Source organism: Macaca fascicularis, chromosome 5 (genome assembly GCF_037993035.2).
Source record: "Macaca fascicularis isolate 582-1 chromosome 5, T2T-MFA8v1.1".
NCBI lineage: Eukaryota > Metazoa > Chordata > Mammalia > Primates > Cercopithecidae > Macaca > Macaca fascicularis.
The window spans coordinates 55,944,293-55,967,656 of NC_088379.1; the positions used below are offsets into that span (position 1 = coordinate 55,944,293).

The following is a 23,364-nucleotide window of genomic DNA, read 5'->3' on the forward strand; positions in this document are numbered from 1 at the left end:
CCTATAATGTATCAACTTTCAAACTGAAAAAATGTTTAAGTGTGATAATATCCAATGCTGGTGAGGGCATAAAGACACAAGTACTTTAATACACTGTTGGATAATGATAAATTAGTATAAACATTTTAGAAAGTAATTTGGGAATTCATATAATAAAATTTTCAACACATACTCTATTTCTATAAATTTACCTTATGGATATACTTTGAGAATTTTGGCAATATTTCTTTGTGAAATTTTCATTAAGTATCATTTACAGTAGCAAAAATCAGGACACAAACTAACGGCCTATCAATAAGGAACTGATTATGGTATATGATAAAATATAACTCTATGCAGGCATTAAAAAGAATGTGGCAGATCTCTTTGCATCTTTGATGACATTCATACTATATCTTTGAAGACATCCATGCTACACTTTTATCCACAGAAAAGAAAGCTACAGAATAGTATGTGTGGCATAATATAAATAAATGAATTTTACGAAGGTGCCTATGTTTATGCCTTAATATTTCTGGAAGAACAAAAATAAAACTGTAAATAGAAATTTCGCAAGAAAACAATTGCAGGGAAAGGGGCTCTGGTGCTTCTTTACATGCATTTGTAAATTACTTTAACTTAACCATGTACATATATTAATTAAAAGCTTTTTAAGTTCCACAAGAAAACTATTTCAGGGAAAGGGGTTCTAGTGTTTCTTTATATGCTTTTGTGAATTATTTGAATTTAACCATGTATGTATATTAATTTGAAATTTTTTAAATGTCAACCGTTATCTGGATAGCAGAATTATGACTATATTATTTTCTATATAGCAAATTCAGATAAATCTTTTTAAAATTAATTACTATCTGAAATTAAATTGCTATTTAGAATATAAACAGTGGCCAGGTACATATGTCTCAACTTCATCTTTTGAGAATCTGCCTTAGTTTCATTTCTGTTTCATGGAAAGAGCCATTGGGGGAAAAAGGTTGAAGAAATGTACTTTTTCTCCTCTGTAGCTCTTTATTTTCAGTTTTATACTCTAAGACTTTTCCCTTTTATCTGATCCTTTGGCAACTTGCTTTTATCCCAACCAATTATGCTTCATGCTATGATAGAAAATAAATGGTGTCTATGTGATAGCAATATAACTGATTAAAAAATAACATATTCCAATAACTTGTTCTGTCTTCATGATGTTCAACATATCATCTTAATGACATTTTCACTGATATGAGCATTTGATAGCATAAAGACATAACCAGTTTCATGACTATGTAAGTTACAGGTACAAATGGTAGGAAATACTAAGAACAAAACTAAGGCCAAGCACAGTGGTTTGTGCCTGTAATCCCATAACTTTGCAAGGCTGAGGTGGGCAGATCACTTGAGCCCAGGAGTTCGAGACCAGCCTAGGCAACATGGCAAAACCCCATCTCTACAAAAAATACAAAAATTAGCTAGGCATGGTGGCACACACCTGTAGTCCCAGCTACTGGGTGAAGGAGCTGAGATCAGAGGATCACTTGAACCTGGCAGGGAGCTGAGATCATGCCACTACACTCCAGCCTGGGTGATAGAGTAAGACTCTGTCTAAAAAACAAGAAAAGAGAAGCGAAAAAAACTAATTTACCTGAAAGTACTGCTGACAAATGTTAGATATTGGCTGACAATAAGAGCATTAGTATACAGTTTTGATATACAAAAGCATTAATGGCTGAGTTCTAACATCTAAGATACTAATCCTCAAGTTAAATAATTAAGAAAGATCATTCAACTGATTATATTTAGCACATTGATAAAGAAGGAAAACTATAAACTACTTAAGATCAATTCCGTATTACATCAATACTAGAAATGGATCTTGAAGCGCAGAATCATAACACAGGACATCAAGATGATTTAACTACAGTGAGAGTCTCTCCTGTACAGGTAGTAGACACACAAAACTAACCCATTTCACTCTCCCAAAAAACATCTTTCTAGATCAGAAGTCAGCAAATCTTTTCTGTAAAGAGCCAGATAGTGAATGATTTAGGCTTTGCAGGCCATATGCAGGCTCTGTAGCATATGCTTTATTTTTTACAACCTTTAAAACTGTAAAGACCATTGTCAGCTCACAGGCTATACAAAAACAGGCCACAGCCATAACCAGATTTGGCCCCTGGTTGTCATTTATTGCCCTCTGTTCTAGATATCTTCCTTTTATCCAAGTAAGGACACTTATTAGGCATGTGATACCATCAGTGCCCTTTTATCTGCTGCACTCATTCTGTATCAATTTATCATATCATATTGGCTACAAATACACACACACAAACACACACACACACACACACACACACACAAATATCACATCTTCAATATTTTCAACTGCATAAGAATAATAATTTCACTCAAGGAAACCTCATTAAATTGCTGTAAAATCGTTTCTAAATTTTTAACTATCAGATAATTCTAACAAAATTTATGGAACAATTATTTTGCATAATACAATGGTACAGTTTTTTACTACTTTGTAAAAGTAAAACTTTGTTTTACTTTTGTAAAACTTGACATACTGCACATTTTTAATTAATGTTATTGAGGCATACTTTGCATATACTATTTACCATTTTCTTATGTAAAATTCAATGTTTCTTAGTAAGTTGATTGAGTTGTGCAACCATCACCATAAATCAGTTTGAAAACATTATCACCCCAATACGAACATGCACACTTAGCGTTAATACCTATTTCCTCCCACCCCTCCTACGCAACCACTAATCTTTTTGTCTTTATACTTTGATTTTTCTGAATATTTTATATAAATGGTATCATACAGCAAGTAGTTTCTGTGTCTGGCTTCTTTGCCTAAGCACAATATTCTTGAGGTTTATCCATGTTGTAACATGTATTCATAGTTTATTCTTTTATGTTGTTACATAGTACTCCATTGGATATGCTCCACATTCTTAATGTGTACAATTCACTAAGCCTTGACTTATGTATACACACATGCAACAATCACCAGTCAGAATAACGTAACAATCACTCCCAAAATTTACTGTGTGCCTTTGTAATTCTTCCTTCCTGCCCCTCTTCATCCACCTCTGTCCTCAAGGCAACCACTGGTCTGCTTTCTGTCACCATACATTAGTTTGCATTTGCCAGAATTTTATACAAAAGGAATCATATAGGATGTGCTCCCTTTTTTCTAACTTCTTTCACTCAGCACAATTATTTTGAAATCCATCAATATTGTAGAATGTATCAAGTTAATTTCTTTTTATTACTGAAGAGTATTTTTTTTATATTCAACTGCAGTGAACATTTGGAAATTTTCCAGTTTGGGGCTATCACAAATAAATCTGATATGAACCCTTGCTTACAAGTCTTTGTATGCATACATGTTTTCATTTCTCCTGAGTAAATTATCTAAAAGTGGAATGGCAGGATCATATAGTAGGTGGATGTTCAATTTTAAGAAACTGCCAAACTGTTTGCCAAAGAGGTTGCATCATTTAACATACCCACAAACGCTGTAAGAGTGCTCAAGTCCCACCACATCCTTACAACAGTTGGTATGGCCAGTCTTTTTAACTTTATTCATTCCAAATAGATGTGTGTTATCCCATCGTGGTTTTCATTTACATTTACATTTCCTAACAATTAAAGATGCTGAGCATCTTTCCAAGTGTTTGTCATCTATGTATCTCCATAGTAAGGTGTGTTCAAATCTTTTCTGATTTTTAAAATTGCGTAATTTTATTATTGAGTTTTTGACAGTTCTTTATATATTCGGAATTTATTAGATACATGATTTTCAAATATTTTTCCCAGTCTGTAATTTGTCTTTTCATTCCCTAACAGTGCCTTTTAAAGAGCAGAAGTTTTTAATTTTTACAGAGTGATTTATCAATTTCTTCTTTTATGGATCATACTTTTCGTGTCTTCTCTAAGAAATCATTCCCTAACCCAACTTTCTTTTCTCAAAGTTTTATCACTTTAGGCTTTACATTTAGGTCTTTGATTCATTTTTACTTAATTATTATATATGTCTTGAAGTATTGGTCAGATTTCATTTTATGACATACAGATATCCAACTGTTTCAGTACTGTTTGTTGAAAGAACTATCCTTTCTCCAGAAAAAATGCCATTGTACCTTGTGGAAAATCAGTTGTTCATATGTTTCATCTTTCTTTTTGGACTTTCTATTCTATTCCATTAACTGTTTTCTTTTGATGTGAATACCACATTGTCTTAATTACTGCAGCTTTATAAATCTTGAAATCAGGTAGACTTCCAACTTTGTTCTTTTTCAAAGAAGTTGTCTTAACTATTCTAGACACTTTGCATTTTTCTATGAATTTTAGAATCAGCTAGTCAGTTTCTACAAAAATGTTGACTGGTACTTTGACTGAGAATGCTATGAATCTATAGATTACCTTGGAGAAAATTGACATTTTTAACAATATTGAGTCTACTGATCCATAAATAAGGCATATAGTCACCATTTATTTAATTTTTTTATTTTTCTTAACTGTGTTTTAAAGTTTTCGGTGTATGGATCTTCAACATCTTTGTCAGATTCACCCCTAAGTATTTAATATATTTGCTATTACTACAAATGGCATTTGTTGCTTTTTCATTTCAGTTTCTAATTGTTCCTTGCTATTATACAGAAACAATTTATTTTTGTACATTGAGCTTCTACCTTCAACCTTAGTTAACTCACTTCGTTCTTCTAGTAGTTAGAACATGTAATCTGTGAATAATGACAGTTTCACTTCTTCCATTCTAATCTAGTTGACTTTTTATCTCTGTTTCTTGCCTGATTGCGCTGCCTAGAAGCCCCAGATCAATGTTGAAAAGAGGCAGCAGTGAGAGTGTTCCTGATCTCAGGAGAAATGCAATATTCAGTGTTTCACCACTAAATATGATGTCAGCTTTGGCTTTTCTTAGACATTTTTTTACAGGTTAAGGACATGGACTTCTATCCCAGTTTGCTGAGACTTTTTAATCAAAAACAGATGTTGGATTCTGTCAAATGCTTTCTCTGCATCCACTGAGATGCTCATACGGTTTTTGTTTTTTACTTTCTTAATATGGTGAACTGTAATGATTAATTGTTGAATGTTAAACTAACCTTGCATTCCTAGAATAAACCCTTCTTGACCTTTTTATGTATTGCTGGATTCTATTTGCTAAAATTTAGTTTACAATTGTTTCATCTATGTTCACGAATGATACTGCATTGTCGTTTTCTTTGTCTGGTTTTCGTATCAAATAATGTTGATTGTTTTAAGTAGGAGGGTAAATTAGGTCCCTGTTACTCTCCCTTAGCCAGAAGTACTCTGCTAAATGGTAATTATGTTATTATCTCATCTATTCCTTCCTAGTTTAGAAGGTACATATTATTACCATCATTTTATATACAGGAGAAATGGGAAACGGGGAAAAATTGAGGCTCAGAGAGCAAGGGGGTACAGCTCTTTCTAGCTGGAACAAAGGTTTGAATCAAGACAGTAGGAATCTAAAACCCACTCTCAACCTTCTACTATACTGCAATACTTAAACAGTGTTCAAAAAACATCTCTTTAAACACATAATTTTTCATTAAGAAATTATATCTCCAAAAAATCCAAGTAGTCTGATCTACTACTTAGTGATCTACTACTTAGTGATTAAGACCTATGTCTTAATTGCTATGCTATTTGTTGAAAAAAATGAACGTGATATCATGGTTTCTTATATTCCGAGTCAGGATCTACATAAACTATTAACTACTGAAAACCTTACTTAAGACAGATTTAATCCAGCCACAAAGAGCCTTATAAGGATATTCCATAGTACCAAAAGGCCAACCAAAACAAACCAATAGATGTTACTATTTTAAAATTGTATGTAATCCTCAAAACCACATAATGAAATAATTACTATTATACATATTTTATAGATGAGGAAATTTGAGACACAACAACATTAAGAAACTTGCTTAAAGTCTGCCATCTCTGGAGTAGCTGAACAGGTATTCAAATTCAAGTCTCTACAACTTCAGAATAGATTCTTAAAATTTGTATTTTATGTTTCATTTGTTTGGTTTTTCAATTACAATGTTGTCAATCCTAAGAAACAAGAAGCGCTACCAAAGGCCTTTTGGGGAACAAGGAAATTCCAATATTAGACTGGAGCAGAGCTCAGTGCCAAATAAACTGGAGCTGAGCTCTGATGGTAATGATGGCAAGCTGGGGTTTCCCAATCTCCAACTAGATTAAACCTGCTTTGCTCCATTTCTTTTTTTTTTTTTTTTTTTTTGAGATGGAGTCTCCCTCTGTCGCCCAGGCTGGAGTGCAGTGGCACGATCTCGGCTCACTGCAAGCTCCGCCTCCCGGGTTCACGCCATTCTCCTGCCTCAGCCTCCTGAGTAGCTGGGACTACAGGCACCCGCCACCACGCCTGGTTTATTTTTTGTATTTTTAGTAGAGACGGGGTTTCACCGTATTAGCCAGGATGGTCTTGATCTCCTGACCTCGTGATCCGCCTGCCTCGGCCTCCCAAAGTGCTGGGATTACAGGCGTGAGCCACCACGCCCGGCCACTTTGCTCCATTTCTAAAGCAAGTTTTCTTGTTTTTTTTGACCATAAAACTAGCTGAGAAGCCTCACATGGTGGCATACATTTGTAGTCCCATCTACCCAGAAGGCTAACGGAGGATTGAGCACAGGAGTTTGAGGCCAGAATGGGCAATATAGCACCCAGCTTTTTCTTTACCTTCTGGTCTGTTTTGTTTGAGACGGTCTCACTCTGTAACCTTGGTGATCCCAGCAATCACCTCAGCCTCCCAAGTAGCTGGACTACAGGTGCATGCCACCACACTCAACTAATTTTTTTGTATTTTTTTATAGAGACGGGGTTTCGCCATGTTGCCTAGGCTGTGTCACTCAGGTTTTTCTATATTTCTGATGACCTGCGTGGGCATAGCTCAATGAGTTTGGACTACTAGCTACTGGCTATAATGCAGAACTCCCCTTAAAAGTAAGATGGGAAGGCAAAGAGAAAGAATAATAGCTATTCAAATAATTCCAGTCACAAGGCAAGATGGTATAGGGATAAACAGCCTGGACTCAAGGAAAGTGCCAAGATTCAAATGCTTATTCTGCCTCATAGTAGCTGTGAGACCTTGGAAAACTTATTTAACTTCTCTGGGCTTTCATGCCTTCATCTATAAGATAGGGTAATCATTTTACCTCTCATATGGCTAACAATTAAAAGACAGAATATATAAAAATTGTTTAGAATAGCACCTGACACTTGGTAGGTCCTGTTTAAATTTTGCTATCAACTTATAAATTACTGTTATTCTTATAGTAAATGAACAAGAAAAAAATTACATATGTTGGATAGGCACTTTAGAGATTCTTTAGTATAAATAACTTGAATGTTTGTAATGACAATATATTTTAAAATACAGTCCTAGAAATGTGGCATATCTATATTAATGTCCTAAAAATGGCTTTGGAAACTGATTTCCAGCATCTTCTAAAAACAGGCAAACAATTTTAAAAACATTAGCAGAGAAAATTGGACATAAAGCAAATTACTCAATTCCACTAAAGTAGTATTGAACACCTACTATGTGCTCAGAATTATGCAATCTTGATTAGGGGAACATACAAAATCTAAACCTTATTCTCAATAAGCTTAAAATATAATACATAAATACAGAAGTGTATACATAAAACAGATAAATAAGGCAAAGGACAAGTAAATGTGACAGTAGCACATAACTCTGCAAGAAATTCTCAAGTACCATTAAAATTTATGTTTAACTTATAGAATTAAAAAAGTATCTATGTGTATGTTTAATGCCATTCTTAATGCTAGTGCCAAGAACAAGTCCAAATGATTGGTATTTTATAATATTAACAATTATTAAGGAATTACTTGAACAACAAAAAAAAGAGGGTTATTCGATAATTTTCATTGTAACTTACTCTTGCTATTTTGGTCTGCAGAAAATTCTCCCTTTCTTCATCTACCTTAATTTCATGTCCATTTTTGAAGAATTCAAGCATTTTGGGGATGTCACGGCCAATGGAATCTAGTTAGAAAAAAATAAAATCCACAATTATCACTCCAAATAAGCAGTAAAAATTACTGAATAAAAGAAACACATATCTCATGTGAAGATACAGCAAACAAATAGTGACAGATAAACTTTAGTTCCAAAGAGCTCTGTTTCCCGGTGTTCATGCTCTTGTGTGATCTCCTCTCATTGCGTGTGAATGAAACTTGCAACTTACTTCAAACCAAGAGACAGAATAATCATATGTACATAATTATATTACATAAAGCTATAATGCCTGTCTTGGAAAAGACTCTCTTCCTTATTGGCTTTGAAGAAACAAGCTGCAATGCTGTGAGCTGCCATATGGAGAGGGCCACAGGGCAACAAGCTGAGAGCAGTCTCAAGCTAACAGCCAGTAAGAAACTGAAGCCCTGTGCCCAGTAGCCTATAGGAACTGAATTCTGCCAACTGTGTAAGTCTGGAAGCAAATCCATCGCCCATTGAGTCTAAGATGAAACCACCTCTCTGGCCAACACCTTGAGTGGAGCTCTGTGAGACCCTTAAGCAGAGAACCCCACTCAGCTACACATACATTCCTGACACATAGAAATGGTGAGATAATAAATGTGTGTTGTTCCAAGCAACTGTTTGTGGTAATATTGTTGCACCACTATGGATAACTAACACATAAGTATATGCAATAATAATATATAGCATACATTAAAAACACAGATGACATAATGAAATCAAATCTATAAAATAAACTATGGCAAAAGATAACAGCAGCCAGGCATGATGGCTCACGTCTGTAATCCCAGCACTTTGAGAGGCCGAGGCAGGCAGATTACCTGAGGTCAGGAGTTCAAGACCAGCCTGGCCAACAAGGTGAAATCCTGTTTCTACTAAAAATACAAAAACTAGCTGGATATGGTGGCGCACACCTGTAATCCCAGCTACTTGGGAGGCTGAGGCAGGAGAATTGCTTGAACTCAAGAGGCGGAGGTAGCAGTGAGCCGAGACTGTGCCACTGCACTCCAGCCTAGGCAGCAGAGTGAGACTCTGTCAAAAAATAATAATAACAGTACAGTCTTGAAATCTTTTAAGAACCTTCTACCTACCATAAAGAAGTGGAAAAAAAAACCCAACAACTAAAAAGCAGAAACATTTAGCAGTGGAAACAATATCATAATGAATGATACAGTGTAGAGGTAGCTCATTATTACGCAAATGGTTATAGAAACTGGCATGAGTTTCTATAGTCAGACATGGTGGCAGGTACCTGTAATCCCAGCTACTCAGGAAGCTGAGACAGGAGAATCACTTGAACCTGGGAGGCAGAGGTTGCAGTGAGCTGAGACTGAGCCACTGCACTCCAGCCTGGCAGCCTGGGCAACAGAGCAAGATTCTGTCTCAAAAAAAAGAAAAGAAAAGAAAGAAACCAGCCTGAGAGGCCAGGCATGGTGGCTCATGCCTGTAATCCCAGCACTTTGGGAGGCTGAGGCGGGCAGATTACTTGAGGCTGGGAGTTCGAGACCAGTCTGGCCAACATGGCGAAATCTCATCTCTACTAAAAATACAAAAATTGGACGGGCGCGGTGGCTCAAGCCTGTAATCCTAGCACTTTGGGAGGCCGAGACGGGCGGATCACGAGGTCAGGAGACTGAGACCATCCTGGCTAACACGGTGAAACCCCTTCTCTACTAAAAAATACAAAAAAAAAACAAGCCGGGCAAGGTGGCGGGCGCCTGTATTCCCAGCTACTCGGGAGGCTGAGGCAAGAGAATGGCGTAAACCCGGGAGGCGGAGCTTGCAGAGAGCTGAGATCGGCCACTGCACTCCAGCCTGGGCGCCAGAGCGAGACTCTGTCTCAAAAAAAAAAAAAAAAAGAATTTTCAAAGGATCATACAAGAGACTATAAAATAAACTATTACTCTCCTAAGATTTGGTCATTATCATTTTAACACAAATTTAATAAACAAAAATACAGTATATTCCACTATACCATAACTTAACTTGAAAATTTAATTCTATGCACAGAAACATGTGAATTATTTAAAGGGTAAGATATAGAATGAAGACTGTGCCACTGAAGAGACACCACTCCCACCATGCTCAAGCAAGTCTTCCATAGGTGAGTCAATGTGAGGAACTCATTACATAGAGAGCACGGCATACCCTCAGCATACATTACTCCTAGGATTATCTCAGTAGTTGTTCATTTGGCTCAGGAGCACTACAGCTATAAGTGAAAGCAACTACCCATGGGCAATTTACAGTCTAATTGGGAGATAATGGATACACAAATGAATAATTACTAAAAAATACGAAGTTTGTTCAGTATCACAGTCTGATGTAACAGTATGATAAAACTGTATACTAGCAAACAGTAAGATGCTAATGGTGGTACACAAAAAACAGATACCTGGTTAAACCATCTATATTTAAATTTCTTTACTTAAATATATTTTTTAAGTTTGTTTTCATAAGAACAGTGCCTTGTACATAATAAAAGCTCAAGAATTATTTAGTGACTGACCTAAATCTAAGCCCACAACACTGCCTGCCTTCCTGTCACTATGGGTGAACTGTCTATGCCCCTAACAAAGGCCGTTCCTCTTCATTTCTATGCTCACCCCCACTTGTACTCACCCATAAAAGGACACTGCTCCTCCCTTCTTTCCTCTACATTGTCGATTTTTCCCTGCTTCCCTAGACAATCTTCATTAGCTTACCAACTTGCTATAAAATCTTCCTTTTCAAAATAAAATAAACAAGTCTCCTATGTTGCCTTCCAGTTACCACCCAACATTCCTCTTAATGTAAGTTCTCAAAAAAAAAGCCATCTCTATTTCCTCTCCTTCTATTTTCTCTTATACCTACTTCAGTAACCTTCACATTGGCAAATCCAGTAGTCATTTCTCAGTGTTCCTCTGACTTGACCTACTAGCAGCAGTTCACAGTGTAATCTGTCCTCTTCCTACAGTATCTTGACTTGTCCTCTGAAACACGATTCTCACTGGCTATTTCATCTCATTTTAAGGGCTGAACCACCCACCCTCACTTTCCTGCCTTCCAAAGGTTGAACTACCTGAGGGATCAGTCATGTTACTTCTCTTATCCTATCCATGCACACCTCCCTAACTGATCTCATGCAGACACGTGGCTTTAAATACCATCTAACAACTGATAATTTCTAAATTTTTATCTCCAGCCACAATCTCCCTTATGATTTCCAACCACCAACTTGATATCTCTACCTAGATGCAGGCAAATTATTAGTAAGGAGTAAATAGGACAAATGTCTCCTGGAAGAATAAACAAATAAAGGACTTCATAATTTTGAGCCTGATATCGTATTGATGATGTAACGGTAATAAAGAGAGAAAGAACTGGACTCAAGAAGAAAAGAGAAATAGTTCTGCATTAAAACATACTGAAGTGAAGGTCTGATGGAATATCAAAAAATATATACATTTGTATAGTTAGAAAAAAGGAACCAGAAAAAAGGTGATAGATTGAAGATGATATAGATTTTAGTTTTTAAGGTAGTTCCATCCTAAAACATAAATAAAAATTCCTTCCTTTGACCTTATATATTCTTTCTTCTTTGTCTAATTTGCATTTCTCCAATGACCAAAATGTTTAGTATTATTTCATCTGTTTAATGGCCAATTACATATATTCTTTTTTTTTTTTTTTTTTTTTTTTTTTTTTTTTGAGATGGAGTCTCACCCTCTTGCCCAGGCTGGAGTACAGTGGTGCGATCTCAGTTCCCTGCAACCTCTGCCTCCTGGGTTCAGGCAATTCTCCTGCCTCAGCCTCCCAAGTAGCTAGGATTACAGGTGTGCGCCACTGCATCCGGCTAATTTTTGTATTTTTAGTAGAAACAGGGTTTCACCATGTTGGCCAGGCTGGTCTTGAACTCCTGACCTCAGGTGATCCGCCTGCCTCAGCCTCCCAAAGTGTTGGGATTATAGGCATGAGCCATTGTGCCTGGCCACATATGTTCTTTTCTACAATACCTACTCAATTCTTTTGCTCCTTTTTTAAAAAATTAGGTTGACAGTCTTACTGAGTTATGAGTTCTTTATATATTATGGATACAGGTTCTTGGTCAGAGCTATGTGTGGCAAATATTTTCCCCTCATCTATCACTTGCCTTTTCATTTTCTTAGGGGTACCTATCCATGAGCAAAAATTTTTAATTTTGATTAAGTCCAAATTAGCAATTTTTTCTTCTATAGCTCATGCTTTTTGTGTCCTAAGAAATATTTAATCCAACACCATGAAGATTTTCTCCTAGAAAATTTTCTTCTAGAATTTCATGACTTTATCTTTTACGTTTAGGTCTATGATTCATTTTGGGTTAATTTCTGTGTTTGATGTGAGGAAAGACTTATCCAGTTATTTCAGCAAAATTCATTGAAAAAATTATTCTTTTTCTACATAACCTTGACACCTTTGCTGAAAATCAGTTGACCATGTAAGTTTTGGTTCATTTCTGAACCTCAGTGTTTCAACTATATTCATTTATCCTTTATACCATACCACACTGTCTTGATTACTGTAGCTCTATGATAAAGTCTTACATCTCAAACTGTGTTCTTCCTTTTAAAAATCATTTTCTCTTTTAAATTTTTTTTTTTTTTTTTTTTTTTTTTTTTGAGACAGAGTCTTACTCCATCACCCAGGCTAGAGTGCAGTGGTGCGATCCCGGCTCACTGCAACTGCCACCTCCTGGGTTCAAGTGATTCTCCTGCCTCAACCTCCCAAGTAGCTGGGATTATAAGCATGTGTCACCACATTCAGCTAATTTTTGTATTTTTAGTAGAGATGGGGTTTCACCATGTTGGCCATGCTGTTCTCAAACTCCCAACCTCAAGTGATTCACTTGCCTCAGCCTCCCATACTGCTGGGATTACAAGTGTGAACCAGCACACCCGGACAATTTTTTTTTTTTTTTTTAAGACACAGTCTTGCTTTGTCACAGGATGGACTGCAGTGGCATGATCTCAGCTCACTGCAGCCTCAATCTCCTGGGCTTGAGTAGTCCTCTCACCTCGGCCTCCCAAGTAGCTGGGACTGCAGGCACACGCTACCACACCCAGTTGATTTTTTTTTTTTTTTTTTTTAAGTAGAGATTTGGTCTTGCTATTTTGCCCAGGGTGGTCTTGAATTCCCGAACTCATGAAATCCTCCTGCCTCGACCTCCCAAAGTGCTGGGATTACAGGTGTGAGTGTGCCACAGTGCCCAGCCTAAAATCATTTTTTCCATTCTAGGTTCGCTGTATTTCCATTTAAACATGAGAATGAGGTTTTGTTTTGTTTTGTTTTGTTTTTTAAGCTTTCTGGGAGTGTGGCTGGGATTACATTCAATCTGTAGAAAAAATAAGCTTATCTTAATAATATGCTTTCAAATCCACCACTATGGTATATCCCTCTATTAACCTGCAGCAACATTTACCAGTTTTCTATGAAAGGTCTTACACAGCTTCTGTTAAATTTCCTCTTAAATATTTTTATTTCTTTATGCTCATGTAAATGGAACTGTTTTAGAAATTTCAGTTTGATTGTAGGTTGGTTACATATAGAAATACCGTTGATTTTCATGTATGGACCTTCTATCCTATAACCTCGTTAAATTCACTAATTAGAATTCACTTACTAAAATAGCTTAGTATCATCTGGGAATAAAAAAAGATTTATTTTTTCCTTACCCTTATGTATGCCCTTTATTTCACTGACCTCCAGTACAATGTTGAACATAAGCATTGACAGCAGAGATCTTTGCCTTGTTCCTGATCTTAGGTAGAAAGCATTCCTTCTCAATGATCTCACCATTAAGAATGTTGCTTTTTCATAGATGTGCTGTGTCAAGTTGGGGAATTTCACTTACATTTCTAGTATTCTGAGAGTAATTATTGCCAAAATGTTTTCTTTCTTTTTTTTTTTTTTAGAAAGCGGGTCTCATTATGTTGCCGTGGCTAGAGTGCAGTGGCTACGCACAGGTACAATCATAATGCACTGCTACCCTGAGCTCCTAGCCACAAGGGATCCTCCCATCTCAGTCTCTCAAGTGGCTGGAATGACAGGCATATGCCACTGTGCCCAGCTAATTTAGCCTTTAAAACTATAAATTTCCTTTTAAATACTGCTTCAGCTGCATCCCACAAGTTCTGACATGTTGAGTTTTCAGTATCATTCAGTTTAAGACAGTCTTTGATTTCTTTTTTGATCAATGAGTTATTTAGTAGTGGGCTTTTTCATTTTAATGTATTTGGAGATTTTTCATGGTTACTGATTTCTAATTTAACTCAGTTGCAATCAGAACACATATGTATGTGACTTCAATTCTTTTACATTCATAAATTTAAGACTTAATATACTAAGACTTGCCTTATAACTCAGCAAATGGTCTACCATGGTGAATGTTCAACACCAAACAACATTTGCTGTTGTTGGGTGTTTTATAGATATCAGCTAGGCTAAGATGACTAAGAGTGTTGTTCAAATCTTTTACATCCTTACTAATTTTCTGTGTATATGTTCTATCAGTTACTGAGAAGAATATTAAAATCTCCAACTGTACTTGATTAGTCTATTTCTCCTTTCAATTCTGTTAGGTTTTGCTTCATGTATTTTGAAGCTTTAAGATGAGTCATTATTATTATAGAATATCCGTATTTTTCTCTAATAATAATCGTAGTCTTAAAAGTCTATTTTGTCTGATATTAATATACAATCCAACTCTCTAATGCTTACAGTTTTTATGGTATATCTTTATCCACCATTTTACTTTCAGCCTATTTGTGTGTTTGAAATCTCTGCCTTTTGGAGTGTATGGTCCATTTCCAATTATCATAACTATTTACATGGCTGAATTTAGGTATTTATTTTGATAAAAGTTTTCTATTTGTTTCATCTTATTTGTTCTTCTGTTCCTCCTTTACAGGTTTATTAAATAAAAAAATTTGGCATATCGTTTTTATTCCCCTATTTATAGTTTTAAGCTATATTTATTTGTGTGAGTACGTTTTACTTGCTCTAGGGAGTACAATGCATACTTACCACAACCTACTTCCTATTAATACTGTTAATGCTTCATGTTAATAGAAAATAAAGTTGCGCCAGCTTATCTACCTCCTTGACTCCTTCGCCTTGTAGTACTATTGTCATACCCAAACCTGCTTTACTTCCTGTGCATTCATATCTAAAATAGTATTTACTAGGCTACTCAAGACCAAAATTAGGAAATCATTCTAGATTCCTCCCCCTCCCTTACCCCCTACATTTAATCAGTAACTCCTGTTAATTCTAATTCTTAATATCCAACAACATCCTTCCTCATCTGTCTTCACTGCCACCACCAGACTCTTTCCTTCTTCATCTTTTACCCGGATGACTGCAATCAACTCCTCCCTGGTCTCTGCTCTTAAAGTTTCACCATCCTCATATGGCTACCCTGCCATTTATACAGTTCCCACAATACTCATTCTGATAAGCAAATCTTACATCATTCTTCTGACCTAAAGTTTTCAATGGCTCCTATTTGCAAAGAGGATAAAATCTAATCTCCATGGTATAGCACACAAAGCCCACTGTGACCTGGCCCACTGTCTATCACTGTCTAACCCCATTGACCACCAGTATCAGATAACATTTTATATATCAAATGATAGAAAGCTGCTTATGGCCAGGCGCGGGGGCTCAAGCCTGTAATCCCAGCACTTTGGGAGGCCGAGACGGGCGGATCACGAGGTCAGGAGATCGAGACCATCCTGGCCAACACGGTGAAACCCCGTCTCTACTAAAAATACAAAAAAAATTAGCCGGGCGAGGTGGCGGGCGCCTGTACTCCCAGCTACTCTGGAGGCTGAGGCAGGAGAATGGCGTGAACCCGGGAGGCGGGGCTTGCAGTGAGCTGAGATCCGGCCACTGCACTCCAGCCTGGGCAACAGAGCCAGACTCCGTCTCAAAAAAAAAAAAAAGCTGCTTATAATTTCCTGAACACAACTGGCTCTCTCATACTTTTGTATATGTAAAATGGCCATTTCCTCTGCCTGATTCATGTAAGGAAAGCAAATGCCTATTGATGCTTACCTTTCAACTGCAATCTTCTTTATATAATCTCATTCTACAAAGCAGTCCCTCATTCCTCTACATACTTCGTATATTTTCTACCAATAAACTTATTGCATTTTAGTGCAGCAGTTTGCTCTCATCTCTGTCCCCTCAGTGTTTACCTTCTTAAAGACAGAAAATGTCTTTTCACTTTATTTTTCAATCCTCAGTACTAAGTAGGCATGCCAATAATTATCTGCCTATTCAACAAATAAGTTATGAAGGTGATACATAAATACATGAAAAAGAATAGCTTCTCCTAAAGTAATTGTGGAGAATGAATAGTTATTTTAGGAATGATAGGGAGCTAATGATAATCATAATGGCCCACACATCGTATGTTATGTACCCAGCTTGTGTTTCATACGTTATCACAAAAACAGTATGGGATGCATGTTATAATGAAACTCATTTTGTAGATGAATAAATAAAGGCACAAAATGTTAAAAAGTTTGCTCAAGGTCACAGTAAGTGACAAACTCAAGACAAAGAGAGATCTATGCTAACCGCTATTCTACTCTGCTTTTCAATACAGCCAAATGTTAAATCATCACTGCTATTTCTAGGGCTTTGCTATCCCTTACTGCTGTGTAACTGCCTTCCTCTTTCTCCACTTTCATTTTTCTCCGTGTTTTTAGGCTCTACTATCTTCATTTTCTTTCTTCCTTTCACTTTCTTTTCCTTTAATTCTCTATTCAATTTCCATAATGAACATAATCTATACTATACAATCAAGTATTTCTTCCTAATATACTTTCTCTTTTCTTTTTTTTAATCAAGGAAAACAAAGTTAAGAAATAGTTAGAAAAGAGCTGAGTTAGGATTGCATATGTTACCTCCTGAAAGAAGTTTCAAGAAACTGAGAAAACTAAGAACAGACCTTTGAATATGGCAAAAGATAAACCTGTGATAATTGAGAGAGCAATATTTTAGCTAAATTATGGAAGAAAAAGCTGTAAGGAATACTAATGCTTAGTAAGAAAATGAAGCCAATTTCTGAAGACCATTATTTGAAAAATTTAATATAAAACAACATAAAAAACTAAGATTGCAGCTAGAAAGGATAGTTGAATCAAATGAAGGTGCAGGGGTGAGGGGGGTTGTGATTTGCTTTTTGTTTGTTTAAAGAAATCTGAGCACAAGTGGCCAGGCACAGTGGCTCATGCCTGTAATCCCAGCACTTTAGGAGACCACAGCAGGCGGATCACTTGAGCTCATGAGTTCAAGACCAGCCTGGCCAACATGGCAAAATCTCGTCTCTACCAAAAATACAAAAAAAAAAAAAAAAATTAGCCAGGTGTGGCGGTACATGCCTATAGTCCCAGCTACTCTGGTGGCTGAGGCAGGAGAATCACTTGAACCCAGGAGGCAGAGGTTGCAGTGAGCCAAGATTGTGCCTCTGCACTCCAGCCTGGGTGACACAGTAAGACTCTGTCTCAAAAAAAAAAAAAAAAAAAGAAAAGAAAAGAAAAGAAAAAAAAAAATCTGAGCATAAGTAACTGTTAAAAGTTAAACCAGTTTCTCTACTGCAGAAAACAAAACTGTTAGTTCTATGACCACAAGAACTTTGTCTGTCTTGTTCACTGCTATCACACCCAAGGCTTGGCACCTAGTAGATACTAACTACTATAAATACTATTATTCTAATAAAAAAAAATCTATAAATTGTATATAGTCCAAGCTGGGTGTGGTGGCTCACACATGTAATCCCAGCACTTTGGGAAGCTGAGGGAGGTGGATCATTTGAGGTCAGGAGTTCGAGACCAGCCTGGCCAACATGGTGAAACCCCATCTCTACTAAAAATACAAAAAAAATTACCTGGGCATGGTAGCGCACACCTGTAATCTCAGCTACTCGGGAGGCTGAGGCAGGAGAATTGTATGAACCCAGGAGGGGGAAGTTGCAGTGAGCCAAAATGCACCACTGTGCTCCAGCCTAGGTGACAGAGTGAAACTCTGTCTTTAAAAAAAAAAAAAACATTTTATACTGTATTTTTAAATTACAGTTTAATCCTATATCTTCTACCAACTGAATGAGTGCTGTATTAAACGTTCATTCATTCATTCAAATATTTGTAGAGTATGTACTATTTTCCAGGTACTATATTCTAGGCAATGGGAATGTAGCAATGGACAAAACAAAACCATCCTTGCTCTAATGAGAGGAACTGAACACACATCACACACACACACAAAGATGCTAAGAGTGATATACCCTAAAATGAATATAAAAACATAATAATGACATTTAGTGATAATAGGAAGTGGGAGTAATATTTTATATAGGATGGTCATGCAAGGTCTCTCTGTTTAGATGATGTTCAAATGAGAAAGTGAGCAAGGCAAGTAACCAAACAGTACTACTACAGACCCATGCAACAGTAAATCCAAAGACCTGAGGAGGGAGAGCACTAAGTGTATATGAGAAGATCAAGGAGGCCACCATGGCTGGAGTAAAGGAAGCAAAGGAAAGCATAACAGAACCAGCAGCAATAGATCCATAATTCATCTATAACAATTGTAACAGTACCTAATCATTAATGGAGTATTTCATACATGGATAATTTTTAAACTAATATGTGAAGGGGTAGAAATTTAGAAAAATATCGAATTCATTACCTTGCAAAAATTCTCTGTTTTGGTATTTTCCCTTATATAACCAAAACTTCTGATTGTTCCAATAATGCAAACAAAACCCTGAAGTACAAGGTATTATTCTACAAGTTAAAAATACTACACATTACAAGAACTTTAATATCCATGAGTCTCATGTATGATACAACACCAACTTCCTTACAGAAAGCAGTGTCCTGCTCAGAAGATGTGAATATCTTTTGGACAAGTCTGCTGAGATATCCTTTGGACAAGACATCGAATGGAGCACTAGTGTTCAATTCTAAGAGTTACAAGTTAAGAGGAATGCAAACAAGTGTAATTCTAATTTTCTAATCATGTCCCTTTCTCTCTTATCTGACAATAACTTAGTGCAGTATAAAAGAATTTAACTGCTCCCATATATGCCACAGTACCTATCACAGGTTAAGTCAAGACCTTTTTTTTGGCTGGGCACAGTGGCACACGCTGTAATCCCAGCACTTTGGGAGGCCAAGCACTTTAGGAGGCTAAGGCAGGCAGATTACCTGAGGTCAGGAGTTCAGGACCAGCCTGGCCAACATGTCTCTACTAAAAATACAAAAATTAGCTGGGCATGGTGGCAAGTGCCTGTAATCGCAGCTACTTGGGAGGTTGAGGCAGAATCACTTGAACCCAGGAGGCGGAGGTTACAGTTAGCCAAGACTGCGCCCCTACACTCCAGCCTGGCCAACAGAGGGAAACTCTGTCTCAAAAAAAAAAAAAAAGATATTTTTCACACTAGTGTTTTTGGTTTCTAAATGCTAATTTATAAATAAGAATAGAAATAAAAAAGTTTCAATTAATAAAACATATCTATATTAGAGATGAAAGAATTACAGAGGGTTCTTATATTGGGGAGGAAGCCAGACGATAAGCAAAATAAAACCAAATTTCTTAGAAGGAATTTTAAAAAACAGGTTTTAATTTTTTTTGATAAAACAAAAAAGAAATATTGAGAAAACAAGTCTTAAAAAAATTTTATACTCTATTTTTTTAATGTGCGTTTGAAAAATAAAGAACTTGCCTACAGTTATGTAAGCAATTAAAATAAAATGAATAAAACTGCAGCATTAAGCAAGCTGCATGTACACACGCCCACTCCCATTAGTAAAACTGGAAATGGGAAACTAATGAGCTCAGCTGCAGGAGCTTGTTTTTTAATTTTCTCCACTTGCTCAAAATGTAATTTCTATTTTACACTGAAGACTTTTGTTGGATATAGGAGGAATCAAATGTTCTTAAACAAGAATCTGAATGAGCTTTGAAAATGCATAATAGAAGCTTCATTTGTTCTAATGCACATCTCATGTATTCTGTTTAACATTTTTGACAGGTTGATCATTAGTCTTCATGTTTAAAGAACACAAATGTTTTACCAGTGCCATTAAACAGATCATGTTGGGGTGAAAAGAAGGTGTCAGAGAAGGGAAAAGGTCCATCTCTTCTCTCAAGGTGCCTAAGCAAATGGGAGGGGAAAAACATACTTAGGTACTTGACCATGATATGTGAAGTTGTAATTCATTATGAAAGGAGAAATAAAGTAAAGCTCACTAATAGACATTTTATTAGGAAAGTTATTATTTGGAATAAAGAAATAAGTTATTTGAAAACTAAAAAAGGTTCCAAATATTGAGATGACTATGGGAAAAAAAAAACAAAAAACCCTCAAGGCTTAAAAAAAAAGAAGTTAAAAGGGTTATACAGAGAATGGATAAAGTAGCAAAGGTGACAAAATTAATGTCTCTTAAAAATCAGTTCATCATGCAAAGCAAGGAGCTAGATATCTAGAATACAAATATATTAGTATTCATTTTTGGTTTTGACTATATTTAGTACTGTTTGTTTTGCTCTGATTTGAGCTTGAATTTAATTAAACACAAAAAATTTATGAGAAATATTTTCATCAAATTCAACTGCAATTCTGGTTTAATTTTTAAAATATGTTCAGTTTTAGGTCTTACTTAAATAAACTGGATTCCATGATAACAAATACTGCTGTAAGGGAAATCGCTAATAAAAAGTGCCAGACACCAGTTCAAAATCTAATAAATATTTATGACTTAATGCATGCTATCAAAAATAACCAAACAAAACTCTAACACAACAAAAGAACTAGAAAGTCCATTTGAATTTAATTTACAGGTCATGATCTAGAATTCAGACAAGTTGTTAGGGGCTAGGATATATAAACATTTTAGCAGGATTTTTTTAGCTCAACTAGAGTTAAAATTTGGAGACAAACCTACTAACACAATTTTAAAATATTTGTTCTGTTTACACTACAAATTTTTATTTGAAATAATAATATACCAGACATCCAGCACTAACTAAAACAAACTGTGTCAGCAAGTGAACTTGTTTTTCCTCTCAAATGCACTCCATTTCCATTAATGATGGCACTTATTAGGAGAGGTCTCTAGTCTTAAAAAACCTCAGTATCATTCGACTCTTCCTTTTCTCCCCCTCAACCTGTCCATTCCTAATTAATTGCTAAGTCCTAATATCCTTGACGTTTATACACTTCACTCCAGTCTTGTTATGAAGACCTTAGCTTCAACATTACACTTATTAGTCTCTTGCCATTGCACCCAAACTGGTTTCCCTGTCTCTCATTTCAATTATCTTAAAACCTCTTGCCAGATTAAAGCTCTAAAGAACAGATTATGTCACTCCCATCTCAAAAACTTCTAAGGTAGTCCTGCTGAATATAGAATGCAGATGTTCATGCTCATTAGCCCATCATTCAAAGTTCTTCTCAATACGGCATCAATCTACCTTTCCAACATCATATCCCATTATTCTCTTCTATGTCAATGTAAGGGCACCATTCCCCACAGTCAAAGAGAGCTAATTAATATTTCTTGTACCTGGCCTATGATTTCTGACTTAGTGTTTATGATTAATTCACTCCTTCTTCTTAAAATAATATTCTCCTCAATCAATTCATCCAATTACTGTTACTTTATGTTTAAATGTTACCTCTTTTATGATGCCTTCCCTGATTCCCCACCTACGTGTAAACTCCACCTCCACTGAACATCCCTAGCACTTTTTAAATTTATTATATAATACCTTACACTTTATAACATAGCTCCTTATTTAGTGATCTTAACTTTCTTATTCGATTTCTTAAGGAGAAAATATCCATAAGCAGAAAACTTCTTAAGAGAAATTACCTCGAGAGCCATGCATATGGTCAACATTCATACATACGTTTAACATTTTTAAATAAATGGACATACATATTATATTGATAAACAGGGATGAAAGCCAATAAAACAGTATGATGATAATATACTGAGTGGATAATACATTTCACTAATTGGGAGCTAGACTTTTATCTAAATTTTAAAAACTGGTATTATAAAGTAACTAGGTTTTCAAATCATATTAGATTACCAGTATTAATGCCAAAGCGGGAAAAAAAAAAAAATCAAACCCATAGGTTCTTGTAACTCAAACTCAAATACCAGGACATACTATTTATTCCACATATATATGAACAACTTTGTTTCCTAACTAAGCAAAGTTCACAAGAAAGTTGTCGACAGGATATTGAAATAATAGGAATTCTCTTACTTCGAGAAACCCTTGGAAATCTTTTACCCAGCTTCTTCCTTAATCGATTAAGTTCAGGCATTATTTCTGGAACAGCTACATAAAAGTCTACAACAATTTCATCATCCCAAATCTGAAAATAAAAAAAAAAGAAAGGTGACCTCAGATGAGATGAAAAGCTTTATCGTTCTGAAAAAGTACAACATAGTCATTTCCTTTATAATTCAGAAAACAGACATTAAGCACAATTATTTTCTTCAAACACAAGGATCATACAAATACACCTGCCAATTATAAAAACCATCAGAAGCAAAACATTTTCCTTTACTTTAAAAACAGTCACATCCATTAAAAAAAAAAAATTAATGGTTTCTTCCTTTGGGTTGTGTTAGGCAAAAGTGTCACAAGTTAAAACACAGCAATGAATGTGTGCATGGCTCACAGAATCCCACAAAGTTAAATTCATATATTTATTAAAACTGAAGAAACCTACAAAAGCTGAAAATTTTGCAACAGATCACATGTAAAATTAATAACCACTAACTGCCAAACTCACTAGCAACCACTAGCTTCCTAAATTTAGAGCATCAGAGAACTGAATTTATAATTATTTTCACAAAGAAACTGAAACCTTACCACCAATAACTAAGAATAAAAGAAGAGGGGGTGATCAAAGACGAGTTCATTTATAGTTTATTATCCATACTCTATATCCATTCTCAGAACAAAGGAATTAATATTCAATTTTTAGAAAACATTTTTGTTAATTCAGGCAAGCGCCTAAAATAACTATTATACTAGTACAATATACTCCACTTAAACTCCACTTAATATACTTCACTTAAATATACAATATACTCCACTTAAACTCCACACCTGTAATCCCAGCACTTTGGGAGGTCAAGGCAGGCAAATCAATTGAGCTCAGGAGTTTGAAATTAGCCTGGGCAATAAGGCAAAACCCCGTCTCTACAAAAAATACAAAAATTAGCCGGGCGTGGTAGCACACGTCTGTA

General features: G+C 35.8%; 1 protein-coding gene across 1 annotated transcript in view; it reads right to left on the reverse strand.

The window, feature by feature from the left end:
- MRPL1 (mitochondrial ribosomal protein L1) overlaps positions 1–23,364 on the reverse strand; it is a 97,838-nt gene that overhangs the window by 35,067 nt on the left and 39,407 nt on the right. Inside the window, exons 6-7 of the mRNA XM_045392444.2 lie at positions 22,370–22,481; positions 7,962–8,068 (exon numbers count right to left, since the gene is read on the reverse strand). Of these exons, the coding sequence (XP_045248379.2) occupies positions 7,962–8,068; positions 22,370–22,481 (219 nt within the window). The remainder of the gene's footprint in view (positions 1–7,961; positions 8,069–22,369; positions 22,482–23,364) is intronic.